Consider the following 15,136-nt stretch of genomic DNA (forward strand, 5'->3'; position numbering starts at 1 on the left):
ATGTTCTTCATGTTCAGTGTTCAAAATGGGATTCAGTAGTTATTTGTAGCTACAGAGGACTGGAAACATGGTTATTGTGACTAGAAAGCTAACATTTTAGATTGATTAATTTTTTGCTGTTGTTATTGGTTATGGGGCTTGAACTCTGCCTAGGACCTGTCTCTGAGCTCTACCACTTAAGCCAAAACACCACTTTCAGTGGTGATTAAGTTTTTGAGTGGTTAAGTGGAGATAAGACTCTCAAAGACTTTCCTGGGCTGGCTTTGAAATTGTGATCCTCAGATCTCAGCTTCCTAAGTAGTTAGGATTGTAGGCGTGAACCACTGGTGAGTGATTGAATTTTGAACTCAGGACTTCAAACTCTTGCTGAGCTTTTTTGCTCACCATTGGTGCGGTGCTGTACCACTAGTTCCGACATTAGACACTTAAACCTTTTACATTTTTGAGGGGGGCAATACTGGTATTTGAATCAGGTACTCAAGCTTACTAGGCTGAGAAAAGCTCTTGCTATGTGGTCCTGGCTAGCCGCAAACTTATTGTGTGTGGTGGACTAGAATTGGCTGTGCTTCTTTCCTGCTTCCTGAATGCTGGGACTTTATTTAGATACCACTATGCTTGTACTCAGGACCTTGTGCCCTCACTGTTGATTGGCACTGCACCACTTATGCCATGTGTCCTCCTTTTGCTTTTTGCTGTTTTTTTAGAATAAGTGTTTTTAGCTTTTGACTGTCTGGGTTGGTTTCAGACTAGATCCCAGCTTCCTGAATAGCTAGCATTATAGGCTATGCTACTGAAACCTGGCTACAAAATGAATTTTTAATTTTATTTAGTTTTAACTGAATTTAGTCAGCTACACAAGGCTAATGTTATTAGTTTAACTTTATTCTTAAAGTAGAATCTTAAACTTAACAAGTTCCTAAGTGACATGAATCTTAGAGCTTTATCTTATATTATTCTGTCCAGTTGTTCTTTCTGCCTCTTAAAAACAGTAAGCCTTGCCAGGCGAGGTGGTTCATGCCTGTAATCCTAGCTACTCAGTAGGCTGAGAGCTGAGGATCACAGTTCAAAGCCAGCCTGGGCACTAACCAACTAATGATCATGAGACTCTTGTCCCCAATTAATCACTAGAAGATGGAAAATGGGGCTGAGGCTCTAGGGGTAGGTTGGTAACATTGAGCTGAACTGCTCAGGGACAACACCCAGGCCCAAGGGTAGGGCAGTGGCCTTGAGCTGAAGAGCTGTGGGACTGGACCCAGGCCCAAGAGTTCAAGCCCCATGACCCACCAAAAAAAAAAAAATAGCCTTTTCTCAATTCAGAACCTTTCCACTGATGCTATTTGCCAGGAGTACTTTTCTATTCATTTTGAATGTGATTGGCTTGTTACAGCCTTCATACTATTTCCAGATGTCATCTTCTAAAAAAGGTCTTTCACAATCAGTCTATCTAATGTGGAAGTTCCTTCATAAGTTTCTTGTAATATTTCTGTTGTGTTATAATTATTCATGTTTGTTTTCAGTATTTTTCTTAAGAATGTAAGTCCTGTGAAGATTTGGGTCTTGCTTTTTTTTTTTTAATCATGGCTTCCAGTGCCTTTTTGTTATTAATAGTGAATACTGTGTATGTCTGTGTGTGCACATGTGTGCCTGCCAATAAGGGGGCTTGAACTTAGGGCCCATACTCCTACTTTTTGCTCAAGGCTGGTGCTCTACTACTTGAACCATATCTTTGCTTCCAGGCTTTTTGCTAGTTAATTGGAGATAAGCGTCTCAAATTTGTCTGCCTGAGCTGGTTTCCAACCAAGATTCTGAGTAGCTAGGATTATAGGCCTAAGCCACTGGTACCTGACAATACTTGTTTCTTAATTTGTTTTTAGTTTTAAAAGGTGACAGGAACATTTATTAGATAGGAAATATGACAGAGAGAGAGAAAGAGAATAAAAGAGCATGTGGTATAGATATACCATAGGAAGTCATCTCAAATCAACTATTTTATACCAGTCAAATGGCTTGTTTAATTCTTTTTTTGTTGTTGTTGTGGGGCTTGAACTCTGGGCTGAGACAGTGTCCCTGAGCTCTTTAGCTCAAGGCTATCAACCTACCCTGGAGCCAAGTCCCACTTCCCATTTTCTAGAGGTTAATTGGAAAGAAGAGTCTCAGGTCCTTTTGTGCCCTGGCTGGCTTTGAACCTTAATCCTCAGATCTCAGCCTCCTGAGTAGCTAGGATTATAGGCATGGGCCTCCCTGCCTGGCCACTTGTTTAATTCTTGAGATTCTTAGTAGACAGAGGACTTGGCAACTTTCGGGGGGAGAGGACAGTATAGGGTTTTATAAATCTACAAGTTTTGTTTTGTTTGGGGTTCTGAGGATTTTACTCAGGGCGTTGAGCTTGCTAAGCAGGTGTTCCTACAGTCTTACTGCTCTGTGAGTAAATATTTAGTAGAAACCAAATTTTATTTTATTTTATTTTGGGGGGTCTTGGGGCCTGGGTGCTGTCCCTGAGCTCTTCAGCTCAAGGCTACAGCCCTAACCCTTGAGCCAAGCCCCACTTCCCATTTTCTAGAGGTTAATTGAAGATACCAGTCTCAGGTCCTTTTTTGCCTGGGTTAGCTCTTTCCTAGCTGATAAGATAATTTCTTCCTGGTCAGGTGATATGTGCATTTCTTTCCTGTTACTTAGTTTCAGCTGTTCCCTCTTTCTCTCCCATTTCTCCCTCCCCTCACTACCCTTGAGTTACTTAGTTCACTCTTCTCCATGTCTAGTGCAACTGATGGGCCTCGTTGCTGTACTTTTAAAGATATAGAATATTTCACTACCTGATGAATGTAACTGTAACCACCCCCCCCCCAAAAAAAAAAGATATGGAGGGCTGGGAGTTTAGCTTAGTGGTAGAGTGCTTGCCTAGCATGCACAAAGACCCAGGTTTGATTCCTTGGTACTACATACACAGAAAAAAACTGGAAGTGGTGCTGAGGCTCAAGTGCTAGAGCTCTAGCCTTGAGAAAACCCAAGGACAGGGACCAGGCTCTGAGTTCAAGACTCAGGACTGGCAAAAAAAAAAAAGATATAGAATGTTTTATGAATTTGTGTGTCATACTTGTGCAGGAAGCCATGCTAACCTTCTCTGTATAATTCCAATTTCAGTATATGTGCTGCTGAAGCGAGCATCCTACATTAATTTTTATATGTTAGAAAATTAAATAACAGTTGGGTGCTAGTGGCTCACACCTGTAATCCTAGCTACTTTAGGAGTTTGAGATCTAAGGATTGTGATTTGAAGCCAGGCCAGGCAGAAAAGTCTCCATGAGACTCTTATCTCCAATAAACTACTCAAAAAAGCCAGAAGTGGTGTTATGGCTCAAGTGGTAGAGCACTAACCTTGAGCACAAAGAGGCTCAGGGAGAGTGCCCAGGCCCTGAGTTCAAGCCCAACGACCAGCAAAAAAAGAACAGAAAAGAAAATACATTTATGGAAGTCTGGTATGTGAAGTAGATAGTAATCAAATATGTTTTATTTTGTGTATTTATTTGATTATAAAGAATTAATTATTGTCAGATATGGTGGCTAATTCCTGTATTCCTAGTTATTCTCAAAGATGGTGGTTGCAAGTCAGCCCAGGGAAATGGTAGTGAGACCCCTGTAAGATGGGAGTTGTAGAATATACTTGTGACTCAGATGCACAGGGAATGTTGATAGGGGAAAAGGAGATCTCAGACTGGCCTGGGCAAAAAGTGAGGCTCTAAATGAAAAGTAATCTGAAGTGAACAGGAGTAAAGGCATGGTTCAAGTAGTAGAGTGTTGCCTAGCAAGCGCATAGCCTTGAGTTTAAGTCTTATTCTGCCAAAAGAACTACTTCACTTTTTAATCATCTCTTATAGCAATATCACATCAATTTAGTTGTAATTTTAATGCATGTTTGCATTACTTTTACAAGATGTTGTATGATATGAAAATGTCTATAAAAATCAATTATAGCATATTTTCCCTTGTTTAAAAATGAATGGAATATAACAAAAAATTATTTACCTTGTAAAAATGTAGTTGACTCCTAATTTTTCATTAGTATGTTTACTATATGAAAGAAGAATATGGCTATATTGTACTTAAAAATGAAATACAAGGTATTTCTCATATATTAGCCTATATTAGTTAAACAAGTAAGGGTTTCTCGGTTACATTTTCATATATCCTGATAAAATTTATGGCCTCCATCACTTTCCCTTATCTCTCTCCCATATTTAAAAAAAATTTTTTATTAAAGAATTTATTAACATTGATTTTTACATCATATTTCAAATGACGTGTTAAACAAGTATTCAAGAAGGGAATTTCTATATACAATCACTGTCCCTCCCCTATTTTTAAAACAATTTCAACTGGTTTTATTTTTCTGTTTTCCTCCAGGCAAATAAATTTCTTCAGTCATATTCATCCTCATTCACTGTTTCCATTTACCTTTCCTCCTTTCTTCTGGTACTCACTCCCTCAGCAGAACCAGCATTGGGTAATTGTTTTTGGACTTAGCTTTTTGAATTTTTCTAGTAGTTCATTCAAGGAATATGATTTAACTAATCCGTCTATTAATAGTGTATCAAGTTATGTTACTTAATCTGGTGGATGTAATTGTAATCCCTTTATACATTATTGCCTCGATAATAAAAATAAGATGAAAGAAAGTAATGTTATTTATATGTAATTCTGTAATATTGACAATATTGAATTTCTTCACAGTTCTGGTTTTTTTTTTTTTGTTCTTCTTAATTTTTAGGATCATCATGTCTACAGTTCATAACCCAAAAAAGTCTCTTACACCTCAGATTTCTTATTTATCAAATGAATCTTCCGAACGGCTGGATTTTTTGCCTGACAAGCTAAGAACAAAGCTGCTTCCATTCCAGAGAGATGGCATCATTTTTGCTCTCAGAAGAGATGGCAGGTAAAGTACACTTACAATGCATACTAAAAATGTTAAATTCCTGGCGACTATACTAAAACAAAAACACCAGAAAAAAACCTGTTCAAATCATTTTTTAAAAATTAGTCTTTCTTTAATAGTGTTAGTTGTAACTAAACTAGCTTCATTTATTAAATGTGTTTAGCTTATGCTTCAGGCAGAAATATATTGAACAAATTCTAATTTTTTTTTGCCACTCCTGGGCTTGAGCTCAGGGCCTGAGCACTGTCCTTGGACTTTCTCAAGGCTACAGCTCTACTACTTGAGCCTCAGCACCACTTCTGGCTTTTTTCTATGTATGTGGTACCGAGGAATTGAACCCGGGTCTTGGAGCTCTCCCGGAGGTATTCTTTGCCTAAGGCTGTCATGGCTTAAGTGTACTATGCATGCAATAAGCCAGATGTAAAAGAAATAATTTATATATGCATATCAATTGAATATGTCCATTTTATCTCACATATAAAATACTAATTTATGTACAATACTTACATTAATTGCATATTATAGCATACTAACATATAGTATTAGTCAACTGTAGTCCAACTTTTGATCAGGGTTCGGTGTTGGGAAATGAAGAGGCTACAAGGGAGGGTTCTGGGTGTGTCGGTAACATTGTTTTTTGAACTTGATGTTGTTTACATAGCTATGTTCATTTTCTGATAATTGCCCTCAACTTGAGATTTGTGAAATTTTCTATAGTTTTATACTTCAGCAAAAGTTTTTTAAACTAGGGGCTGGGAGTTTGGCCTAGTGGTAGAGTGCTTGCCTAGCATGCATGAAGGCCCAGGTTCAATTCCTCAGTACCACATACATAGAAAAAAGCTGGAAGTGGTGCTAAGGCTCAAGTGGTAGAGCTCTAGCCTCAAGAAAGTCCAAGAACAGTGCTCAGACCCTGAGCTCAAGCCCAGGACTAGCAAAAAAAAAAAAAAAGTTTATTAAATTAGTAAATGTACTTTGGTTTTTTTAGTCTTTGCATATCTATGTGTATTTTATATACATATGAATTTGTGCTTGTAAGTAATGTGGTAATGTGTGTGTGTGTGTGTGTGTGTGTGTGTGTGTGTGTGTGTATGTGTACCTGTGTCTGGCTATCTGTCTGTCCTGGACCTTGTACTCAGGGTCTGGGCACTGTCCCTGACCTTGACCTTTTTTTTTTTTTTTTTTTTTTTTTGGCTCAAGGGTAGCTCTTTACCACTTGAACCACAGTTCCACTCTCAGTTTGGCCTGGGCACTTAAGGCTAGCACTCTACCACTTGAGCCACAACACCACTTCCAGCTTTTTCTGTGTATGTGGTACTGAGGAATCTAATCCAGGGCTTTATTCATGCTAGACTAGCACTCTACTACTGTCCATACTCCCAGCTTTTTGGTGGCTAATTGGAGGTAAGAGTCTCAGGCACTTTGAACTACCCAGACTGTCTTGGAACCACCATCCTCAGATCTTAGCCCTCTAAGTAGCTAGTACTACAGGTGTGAGCCAGAGGTACCTAGCTTGTACATATAATACTTTCAGAACAGATGTCTATTGAAATAGTTGTATTTTAGCCACTCTATCAGAAAGAAAATCATAATAAAAGTGCATGTAAATGTACATATATCACACTTATATGCCACATTTACATGTATTTCTTATCTGAACTTCCTATTATCTATCTGTTTATGTACCTACCATCTATTTGTTTATATATTTGGTGCTATTCGGAGATCAAATTAAAACTCTTGCCTATACCCAGACAAGCACTATACTACTGAATTACACCCTTAACCACTAGCACTTTTTAAATTTTCTACTTCATCAGTCAATTCTGACAAGAAATAGAATAGAATTTTATTCAAGTGGTTCAACTTGAATGATTTTTGTAAGAGATTGTTAAGAGAGCCAAGAATTAGTGTGTGCTGCCACAAACTCCTTGGAGTATTCGTAAGCCTGAGAGAATAGACTAGCACAGAGTAATGGAGTAGCAAAGATAGGCTCAAGCATAAAACTGTGATTCTAAAAGAACTCAATTATTATCAGACCATCTCCCATTCTGACCTTCTACCCTATGATCTCTAGTTATTCCATTAATAAACCTGTTTGAATCCAATCCTTCAGCGATGAAGTAATTTCCTTAGAAGGGAGCAAATGCAGAAAAATCAGTGTAACCACTTGGACCTCCAGAGGATTTTTATAGAATATGATTCCTATTCATGTTACCCACCTTGCTGTGTCTGTATAAATATAGTTACATGTCATACATGTCATAACAAATAAAATGGAAATTAATATTAGGCATAAAAAGCAGTGATTATTTATAAGCAAATATGAGATCTTAAAACAATATAGTGAATTTCTTATTAGAAGTATTTATTTATTTATTTTTTATTTTTTTGCCAGTCCTGGGCTTGAGCTCAGGGCCTGCGCACTGTCCTTGGACTTTCTCAAGGCTAGAGCTCTACCACTTGTGCCTCAGCATCACTTCCAGCTTTTTTCTATGTATGTGGTACCGAGGAATCGAACCTAGGCCTTCATGCATGCTAGGCAAGCACTTTAACCACTAGTGCCAAACTCCCGGCCCCTAGAAGTATTTAATCTCAACTAAATCCTAGAGTTTTTTGTTGTTGTTGTTTTGTTTCTTGTGGGTCAGGAAGCTTGAATTTGGCCTGGGTGCTGTCCCTGAGCTCTTCAGCTCAAGGCTACTACCCTACTCTTGAGCCAAGCCCTATTTCCCATTTTCTACAGGTTAATTGGAGATAAGAGTCTCAGTTCCTTTTGTGCCATGCTGGCTTTGAATCTTGATCCTCAGATCTGTCTTCTGAGTAGCTAGGATTACAGGCGTGAGCCATCACAGCTAATCTTAGGTTTTTTATTCTGTCTTTCAGCTACGTTTTGTGACACATTTATTCAGTGTTGTATATTTGGAAATTTATAAAACAGAGTATTGCCTTAAAAAATTTTATTTTGGAAATTGTATAATGCCTCTGAGCAAGGCAGTACAGAAAGAAGCAAAATGAACCTCTGTGTACTTCTCATTTGCCTTTAATAACTATGAACATTTTGTCGATCATTGGCTTTTCTTGTCTCTTCCCCTACTTACATACTTCTCTTTCCCTGGAGTATTTACAAATAAATTCAAGAATTTGTATATTACTTATAAATATCTAACCATTAAGTATTTTTTCATGATCATAATGCCATTATCACCACTAGAAATATTTAATGTTTCAGTATATCTGATATTTGGCCCATATTTCTACATTTAAAAAATTTGTCTTTAAACTTACATTTTTCAAGATCCAAACAAGAGCCACATATTGAATTTTGTTATCATTTTAGCTTATTTCTGTATAAATTATGTCCACCAGTATTTTATTAGGATTCCCTTCATCCCTCCCTTCCTTTCTTTCTTTGTTGTTTTTTCTTTTCCTTCTACCTTCCTTTTCTTTTCTTTCCTTTTTCCTTTCTTTCTCTTTCTTTTTTTTTTTTTTTTCTAAGTTATGGGTCTTGAACTCTGGGTGTGAGCGCTGTCTCTGAGCTCTTCAGCTCAAGGCTAGTGCTCCACCACTTTGAGCCTGTGCTCCACTTCCAGTTTTCTGGTGGTTAATTGGAGATAAGAGTCTCCTTGACTTTCATCTGTGCCTTGAACTGTGATTCTCAGATTTCAGACTCCTAGTTAGCCAGGATTACAGGCGTGAGCCACTAGCACCCTGCTCTCTCCCTTTTTTGTTTTTCTTTTTTCTCTTCCCTTTCCTGCCCTTTTTTGCCCCTTTCCATCCCACCTTCCCTTTCTTCCTCCTCCTAGCCCCTCCTTTTCCCTTTCCTTTTTCCTCTCTCTTCCTTTCTCCTCTCCTCCCTTTCCCTCTTAATCTTCCTTAAGAGGGTACAAATAATCAGTGCAACAACTTGGACTCACAGATAATTTGTGTAGAATAATGATTCTCTATACATATTATACACTTATGCTTCCTCTTTATAAATATACACATGCATACCATACCATACTTCAAAGACAAAATTGGATGACAAGAAATACCCTTTCTAGCAATAAAGACATAGTAACTTTTAAAATACTTTCAGTGAATGATTTATGTGTAAGGACTAACCATACATAAAAGGTCTTTTTTTTCTATCTAGAATCTAGAGTTGGGAATGGCCATAAAATACAGGACAATGTGTTGCTGTTTCCAGCAGTTACTACACAGATCATTGGGTATGGTCCATTCTATTCTTAGAAATTGAGGAAGTTGGGCTAGGAGTTTGGCCTAGTGGTAGAGTGCTTGCCTAGCATTCACAAAGACCCGGGTTCGATTCCTCGGTACCACATAAGAATAGAAAAAGCCAGAAATGGTGCTTTGGCTTAAGTGGCAGAGCGCCTTGAGAAAGCCCAATGACAGTGGTCAGGCCCTGAGTCAAGGCCCAGGACGGGCAAAAAAAAAGAAAAAAAGAAAAGAAAAAGAAAAGAAAAGAAAAGAAAAAGAAAGTGAGGAAGACAACAAATAAAGTACAAGGTAGAATACTTCTTAGGTCTGCAGAATGAAATACAGTTCTTATTTGCTCATCAAGGAAATAGTCATTATTGTCTACAGTTTATCGTATGTAAATTGGAATATGGGAACGGTTGGTTTGGGGACCAGGTTAGTGCTTTTAATTATGTAACTTCATTTAGTAGTTTTGTAGGCGTATTTTTTATTGTGGTGGTTGTGGGGCTTGAACTCTGGCCCTGGGCCCTATCCCTGAGGTCTTCAGCTCCAGGCTAGTGCTCTACATCTATAGCCACAGTGCCACTTATGATTTTCTGTTGGTTAATTGGCGATAAGAGTCTCATGGCGTTTTGTGCCCAGGCTGGCTTTGAACCTTGATCCTTAGATCTCAGCCTCCTGAGTAGCTAGGATTACAGGCTTGAGCCACCAGTGCTCTGCTGTAGGTGTATTTGTTAAGTAAGGTGAAATTCTATTATGAAAAAAAGAATATATTTGTATTATGTTGGTCAGGAGCTCTGGACCTGAGAAGTGACATCTACTGCTATGGGTCACACTGCCACCTGGGGGCCAACAGAAAAGTCTCCATGGTGTCATACCAGAGTCAGAAATCTTTGATAAGGATCTTGGTATTATTACGACAAATACCAGAATAATGCTGTTGATTTACTTAATGGTGTAGAATGATGTAATATAAAAATGTTAAATAATGTAACATAGTTTCATACTATCCCCCCCTTTTATCTTTTTACTGCCAGGCTTGGTACTTGAACTTATATTCTGACACTGTTCTGAGCTTTGTTGCATACAGCTAGTGTTTACCACTTGAGCCACAACTCTACTGGTTGTTTGTTTGTTTGTTTGTTTTGGTGATTTATTGGGGATAATTGTCTCCTGGACTTTCATGACTCAGCTAGCTTTGACCTGCGATCCTCAGATCTTAGCCTCCTGAGTAGCTAGAATTATAGGCATTAGTCCCTGGCACTCAGATCTTCCCCCACTTTTAAAGAGTATTACCATCTATTATAAAATAAATGTAATATATATTACCATAGTTATTTTATATGTATACTACTATTTAGAGTACTTTATAGGCATTAGTAATAGTTTATGGTTTACCATAAAAAGACTAGTATATCAGCATCAATTTCAAGCCCAGATACTTAGAACATATGTATATATGTATGTATATAGATAGATACACACACATACATATATACATACAATGTACACATTTCTTTTTCTTTTTGGAATGGCTTTAGAGCTTGAATTCAGAGCTTAGGTACTGTCTTTGACTTTTTTTGCTGAAGGGTGGCACTCTACCACTTGAGCCACAGTTCTACTTAATGCTTTTTTGTAGATAATTGAAAATAAAATTCTTAGACTTTTCTGCCTAAGCTGGCTTTGAACTGTGATCCTCAGAGCTTAGCCTCCTGAGTCCCTAGGATTATAGGCATGAGCTACTAGTGCCCACCTAATATATATATAATTTTTTTTCCAGTCCTAGGCCTTGGACTCAGGGCGTGGGTGCTGTCCTTGGGCTTTCTCAAGGCTAGAACTCTGCTACTTGAGCCACAGCACCATTTCTGCCTTTTTTCTATGTATGTGTACTGAGGAATTGAACCCGGGTCCTTGTGCATGCTAGGCAAGCACTCTACCACTAGGCTAAACTCCAGGCCAGAACATATATATATTTTATGCTGTGTATCTGTACATATTTGTATTAGTTTTTTGGATGGAAGATAATGTGATTAGATAATTCAACAATATGTAAATGAAGGGCAAACAATATATGATTCTCTTTAATGAAGTACCTAAAAATATTTATCTGCTTATTTTTTCATATATTTTTATTGTAATTAATAGAACGGTTACATTATATTCACCAGATAGAAGGTGCATTACTTCACAAACATTGATACAATAACATTTATAATTATTTTATTATTACTGTACTAGAGTTTGACCTCAGGGCTTCAAGCTTGCTAGGCTGATTCACTACCACTTGAGCCACACTTTAGGCCTCACTTTTTCCTGGTTATTTCTTTTGTGTGTGCTGTTTCTGTGGCTTGAACTCAGGACCTCACACTGTGGTTGCTTGATAATAACTGGTGCTCTACTACTTGAACTATCCTCCCATCTAGCATTTTGTTAGTTAATTGGAGATGAAGTCTCTCGGACTTCTCTGATTGGCTGGCTTCAAGCTTTGATCCTTTTTATTTCAACATCCTGTATAGCAGCACCCAGCATTTTTCTGGTTATTTTTGAGATAAGTGCCAAAGTCTTCCACTCCCATTTTCCTGAGTACTTGGGATTACAGACATTATCCAGCTTCTACAACATTTGTTTCTTGTAGGTAAAGTAGGTGCATTTTTTCTAAATAGCATGAGTTTGTAGAGTCTCTAAAGAATGAATCCCATTTTTGTTATCTGTTGTTCTAAATTATATTCATTCATTTCTGTGTGCTTTCCTTTCTTTGGGGGACTTTTTCCTTCTAATGCAAGAAAAGATTTTCTCCTTATGATAAGTAATTAAAGCCTGGTGCTGATGGCTCATGCCTATAATCCTAGCTATTCATGAGGCTGAGATCTGAGGATTATGGTTGGAAGCCAGCCCAGGCAGGAAAGTCTACAAGACTCTTACCTTCAAATAACCCAAGAAAGCTAAAAGTGGTGCTGTGGTTCAGAGCACTAGCGTTGAATTAAAACCTCAGGGACAGTGCCCAGGCCCTTAGTTTAAATCCTACAATCAACCACTAATGATGCTGGTATTGATTTTTAATAGAAAGTAATGATTTCCACAGTTGAATCATGGAATGACTGATTTCTAATATATAAGCAAGATAATTTTAGTATAAACAAGAAAAGTGTACAGAATCACTTTGCATTTGTAACAATTTTTGTGTGTGGCAATTCTGTTGTCTGAGCACTGTCTCTCAGCTGTTTTGTTCACTTGAGCAACAGCTCCACTTACAGCTTTTTGGTGGCTAACTGGAGTTGAGAGTCTCAGGAATTTATCACTTGGGCTGGTTCTGAATAGTGATCCTCAGTTTTCAGCCTCTTGAGTAGCTAGAATTACAGGAGTAAAGCTGGTGCCTGGCTCTGTAACTTAATTTATATGTATATCTTTTAAGTTACTTTTCAAAATTGGGTCATTTGGAAAAATCAAATCAGGTCTACTTTCCTTGAAATTCATTACTTGTCTTTAATAACTACAGTAGTAATAATCCAGTAAATTATGCTATTACTAAGTTATTACCTATTTATATTATATTCTGTATGTACAAATGATTAATATTTGGCAAAATACCTAGACTTTCAAATAAATTTGTAATATTTGGTTACAATGAAATAATTACCATATTTTTAAAAACATCTTTCCTTCTATTATTACAATACTGCAGCATACTGTAATGTATCCTTGGAAGCCAGAGAACGTGTCCGTGAAGGGGTAATAATTTGTATGTTTGCACATTCTGTGAAATATGAAAATGTTCCAAGTTACCATGTTCCTTAAATAACTCAGGGTAAAATGTTATCTCTGAAGTGTTGGCTTGTGAGTAGGAGGGAAATTATACATTGCTGTGTTATATAAAACTGACTCATACCAGTGGGTGAAAGATCCCAAGAATACCAGGACACCCACACTAGGAAAAACCAATATGTGTCATTTAACATGATGTTCCAGGAGTCTGCTTAATGGGACTGTATTCATTAAAGAAATTCTGTAATTTCTTTCATTGACTTGGTGAATATCTCACTCTTAAAAAAGTAAAACACTTGTTTATTTTCATAGGAGTATTGCTTGATTCAGTATTTAAAGTTATTTTGTATGTTTTAAGTTTTTGGGGGTCTTTTTTGTGCCAGTCCTGGGCTTGAACGCAGGGCCTGGGCACTGTCCCGAGTTTCTTTTGCTCAAGGCTAGTTAGTACTCTACCATTTGAGCCACAGCTCTACTTCTGGCTTTTTCTGGGTAATGGGGTATTGAGGAATTGAACCCAGGGCTTTGTACATGCTAGGCAAACACTACTACTAAGCCACATTCTCAGCCCTGTTTTAAGTTTTCTTTTTTTTTTTTAAGAATTTATTAACGTTGATTTTTACATCATATTTTAAATGACAAATTTAACAAATAAGTGTTCAAGGGGGGAATCTCTATTTACAATCACTGGGACTTAGTATTTAGAACTTAATCAAAATTAGCTAAGGGTTTGTCATAGAAACAATTTATGAAATAAAACATTATGTCTATAGAGTCATAGGTTTTTATGTCTATATAGTTATGTTTATATTTCCATTACCATGTCCATAGCTTTGGGTGTGCAGTTATTGAGTCCTCGCTCTTGTACTCTTTGGATTTAATAGCCACATATTAAGGATACCTAAGGATCCTTAGGTCTTGACTTGTCTCACTCAACATGATTCGCTCTAGATTCATCCACTTCCCTGTGAATGCCATTATTTTATCTTGTCTGTTGGCTATGTAGAATTCCATTGTGTATATATATCACATTTTCTGTATATTCATCTGCAGTAGGGCATCTGGATTGTTTCCATCACCTGGCTATTGTGAATGGTGCAGAGATGAACATAGCTGAGCAGGTGTCCTTATAATATCTTGGGTCATGATGTTTAGGATAGATGCCCAGAAGTGGTATGGCGTTAAGTTTTTATATTTAAATTAAATTAATATTTTGTAACAGTAGGGATTCAAATAGGATTCCGTAATTAAGAGCTCTACTACTTGAACACAACCCCAGCCCTATTTCAGATTAATTTGAAGAGAATAAAAGCACCAACATCAAGAATATTTTAGATGAGTGGGGCAACGGGCTCACACCTCTAATCCTAGCTACTCAGGAGGTTGAGATCTGAGGATCGCTGTTCAAAGCCAGCCTAGGCACTAAGTCCCTGAGAGGCTCTTATTTCCAATTAACCACTAGAAAAGCAGAAGTAGTGCTGTGGCTCAAGAGGTAGGGTGGTAGCCTTGAGCTGAAGAGCTCAGGGTCTGCATCCAGGCCCAGAGTTCAAGCCCTACAACTGACACACACACACACACACACACACACACACACACACACACACACACACACACACACACACACACACATATATTTTTAAGAGGGGCCAGGAGCATGTGCCTAGCATGCACAAAGCCCTGGGTTCAATACCTTGATACTGCATACACAGAAAAGGCCAGAAGTGGTGCTCTGGCTCAAGTGGTAGACTACTAGTCTTGACAAAGCCCAAGGACAGTGCCCAGTACCCAGAACCTAGTGCCTGAGTTCTAGCCCCAGGACTGTCCAAAAAAAAAAAAAGAAGAATATTTTAGAATGTTTGTTAAATCGTATATAAGTACAAATACTCTTTTAGCAGATTATATTGCAGGACTTAATACTGTTTACTAATAAAAATTATGTGTTATGTGGGGCTATTCTCATCTCAGGTTTGTATATTTAATAGTTGAATTTTAATGAAGGTAATCTTACTCATCATAATACTAACCTTAACTATATCTGTTCTATCATCCAAAATACTTTGTTTGGATTTCACAAATTAGCTTAGGTTTGGAAGGATTATTTTTGTGATTTTCATTTTTATTTGTGAAGCAAAGGTAAATTGAAGGTTTATTATAGAAAAGAAGTATGATAAGGTACTATGTAAGCAAAACAGCCATGAAAAGAAGCACAGCTAACTACTCCATAGGCAGAATTGCCCGGAACAAAGA

General features: G+C 37.6%; 1 protein-coding gene and 1 non-coding gene across 3 annotated transcripts in view; one reads left to right on the plus strand and one right to left on the minus strand.

The window, feature by feature from the left end:
- Zranb3 (zinc finger RANBP2-type containing 3) overlaps positions 1–15,136 on the plus strand; it is a 140,816-nt gene that overhangs the window by 11,470 nt on the left and 114,210 nt on the right. For both annotated transcript variants that reach the window (XM_090342891.1, XM_090342892.1), the window contains exon 2: positions 4,766–4,933. In XM_090342891.1, the coding sequence (XP_090199017.1) occupies positions 4,773–4,933 (161 nt within the window). In that variant the 5' untranslated portion in view covers positions 4,766–4,772. The remainder of the gene's footprint in view (positions 1–4,765; positions 4,934–15,136) is intronic.
- Positions 3,058–3,165, minus strand: LOC150056451 (U6 spliceosomal RNA). The gene has a single exon (XR_016537352.1). It is a non-coding gene; the product is annotated as a U6 spliceosomal RNA (small nuclear RNA).

The sequence above is a fragment of the Megascapheus bottae genome, chromosome 12 (genome assembly GCF_031878675.1).
Source record: "Megascapheus bottae isolate mThoBot1 chromosome 12, mThoBot2.hap1, whole genome shotgun sequence".
In the NCBI taxonomy this organism is placed as follows: domain Eukaryota; kingdom Metazoa; phylum Chordata; class Mammalia; order Rodentia; family Geomyidae; genus Megascapheus; species Megascapheus bottae.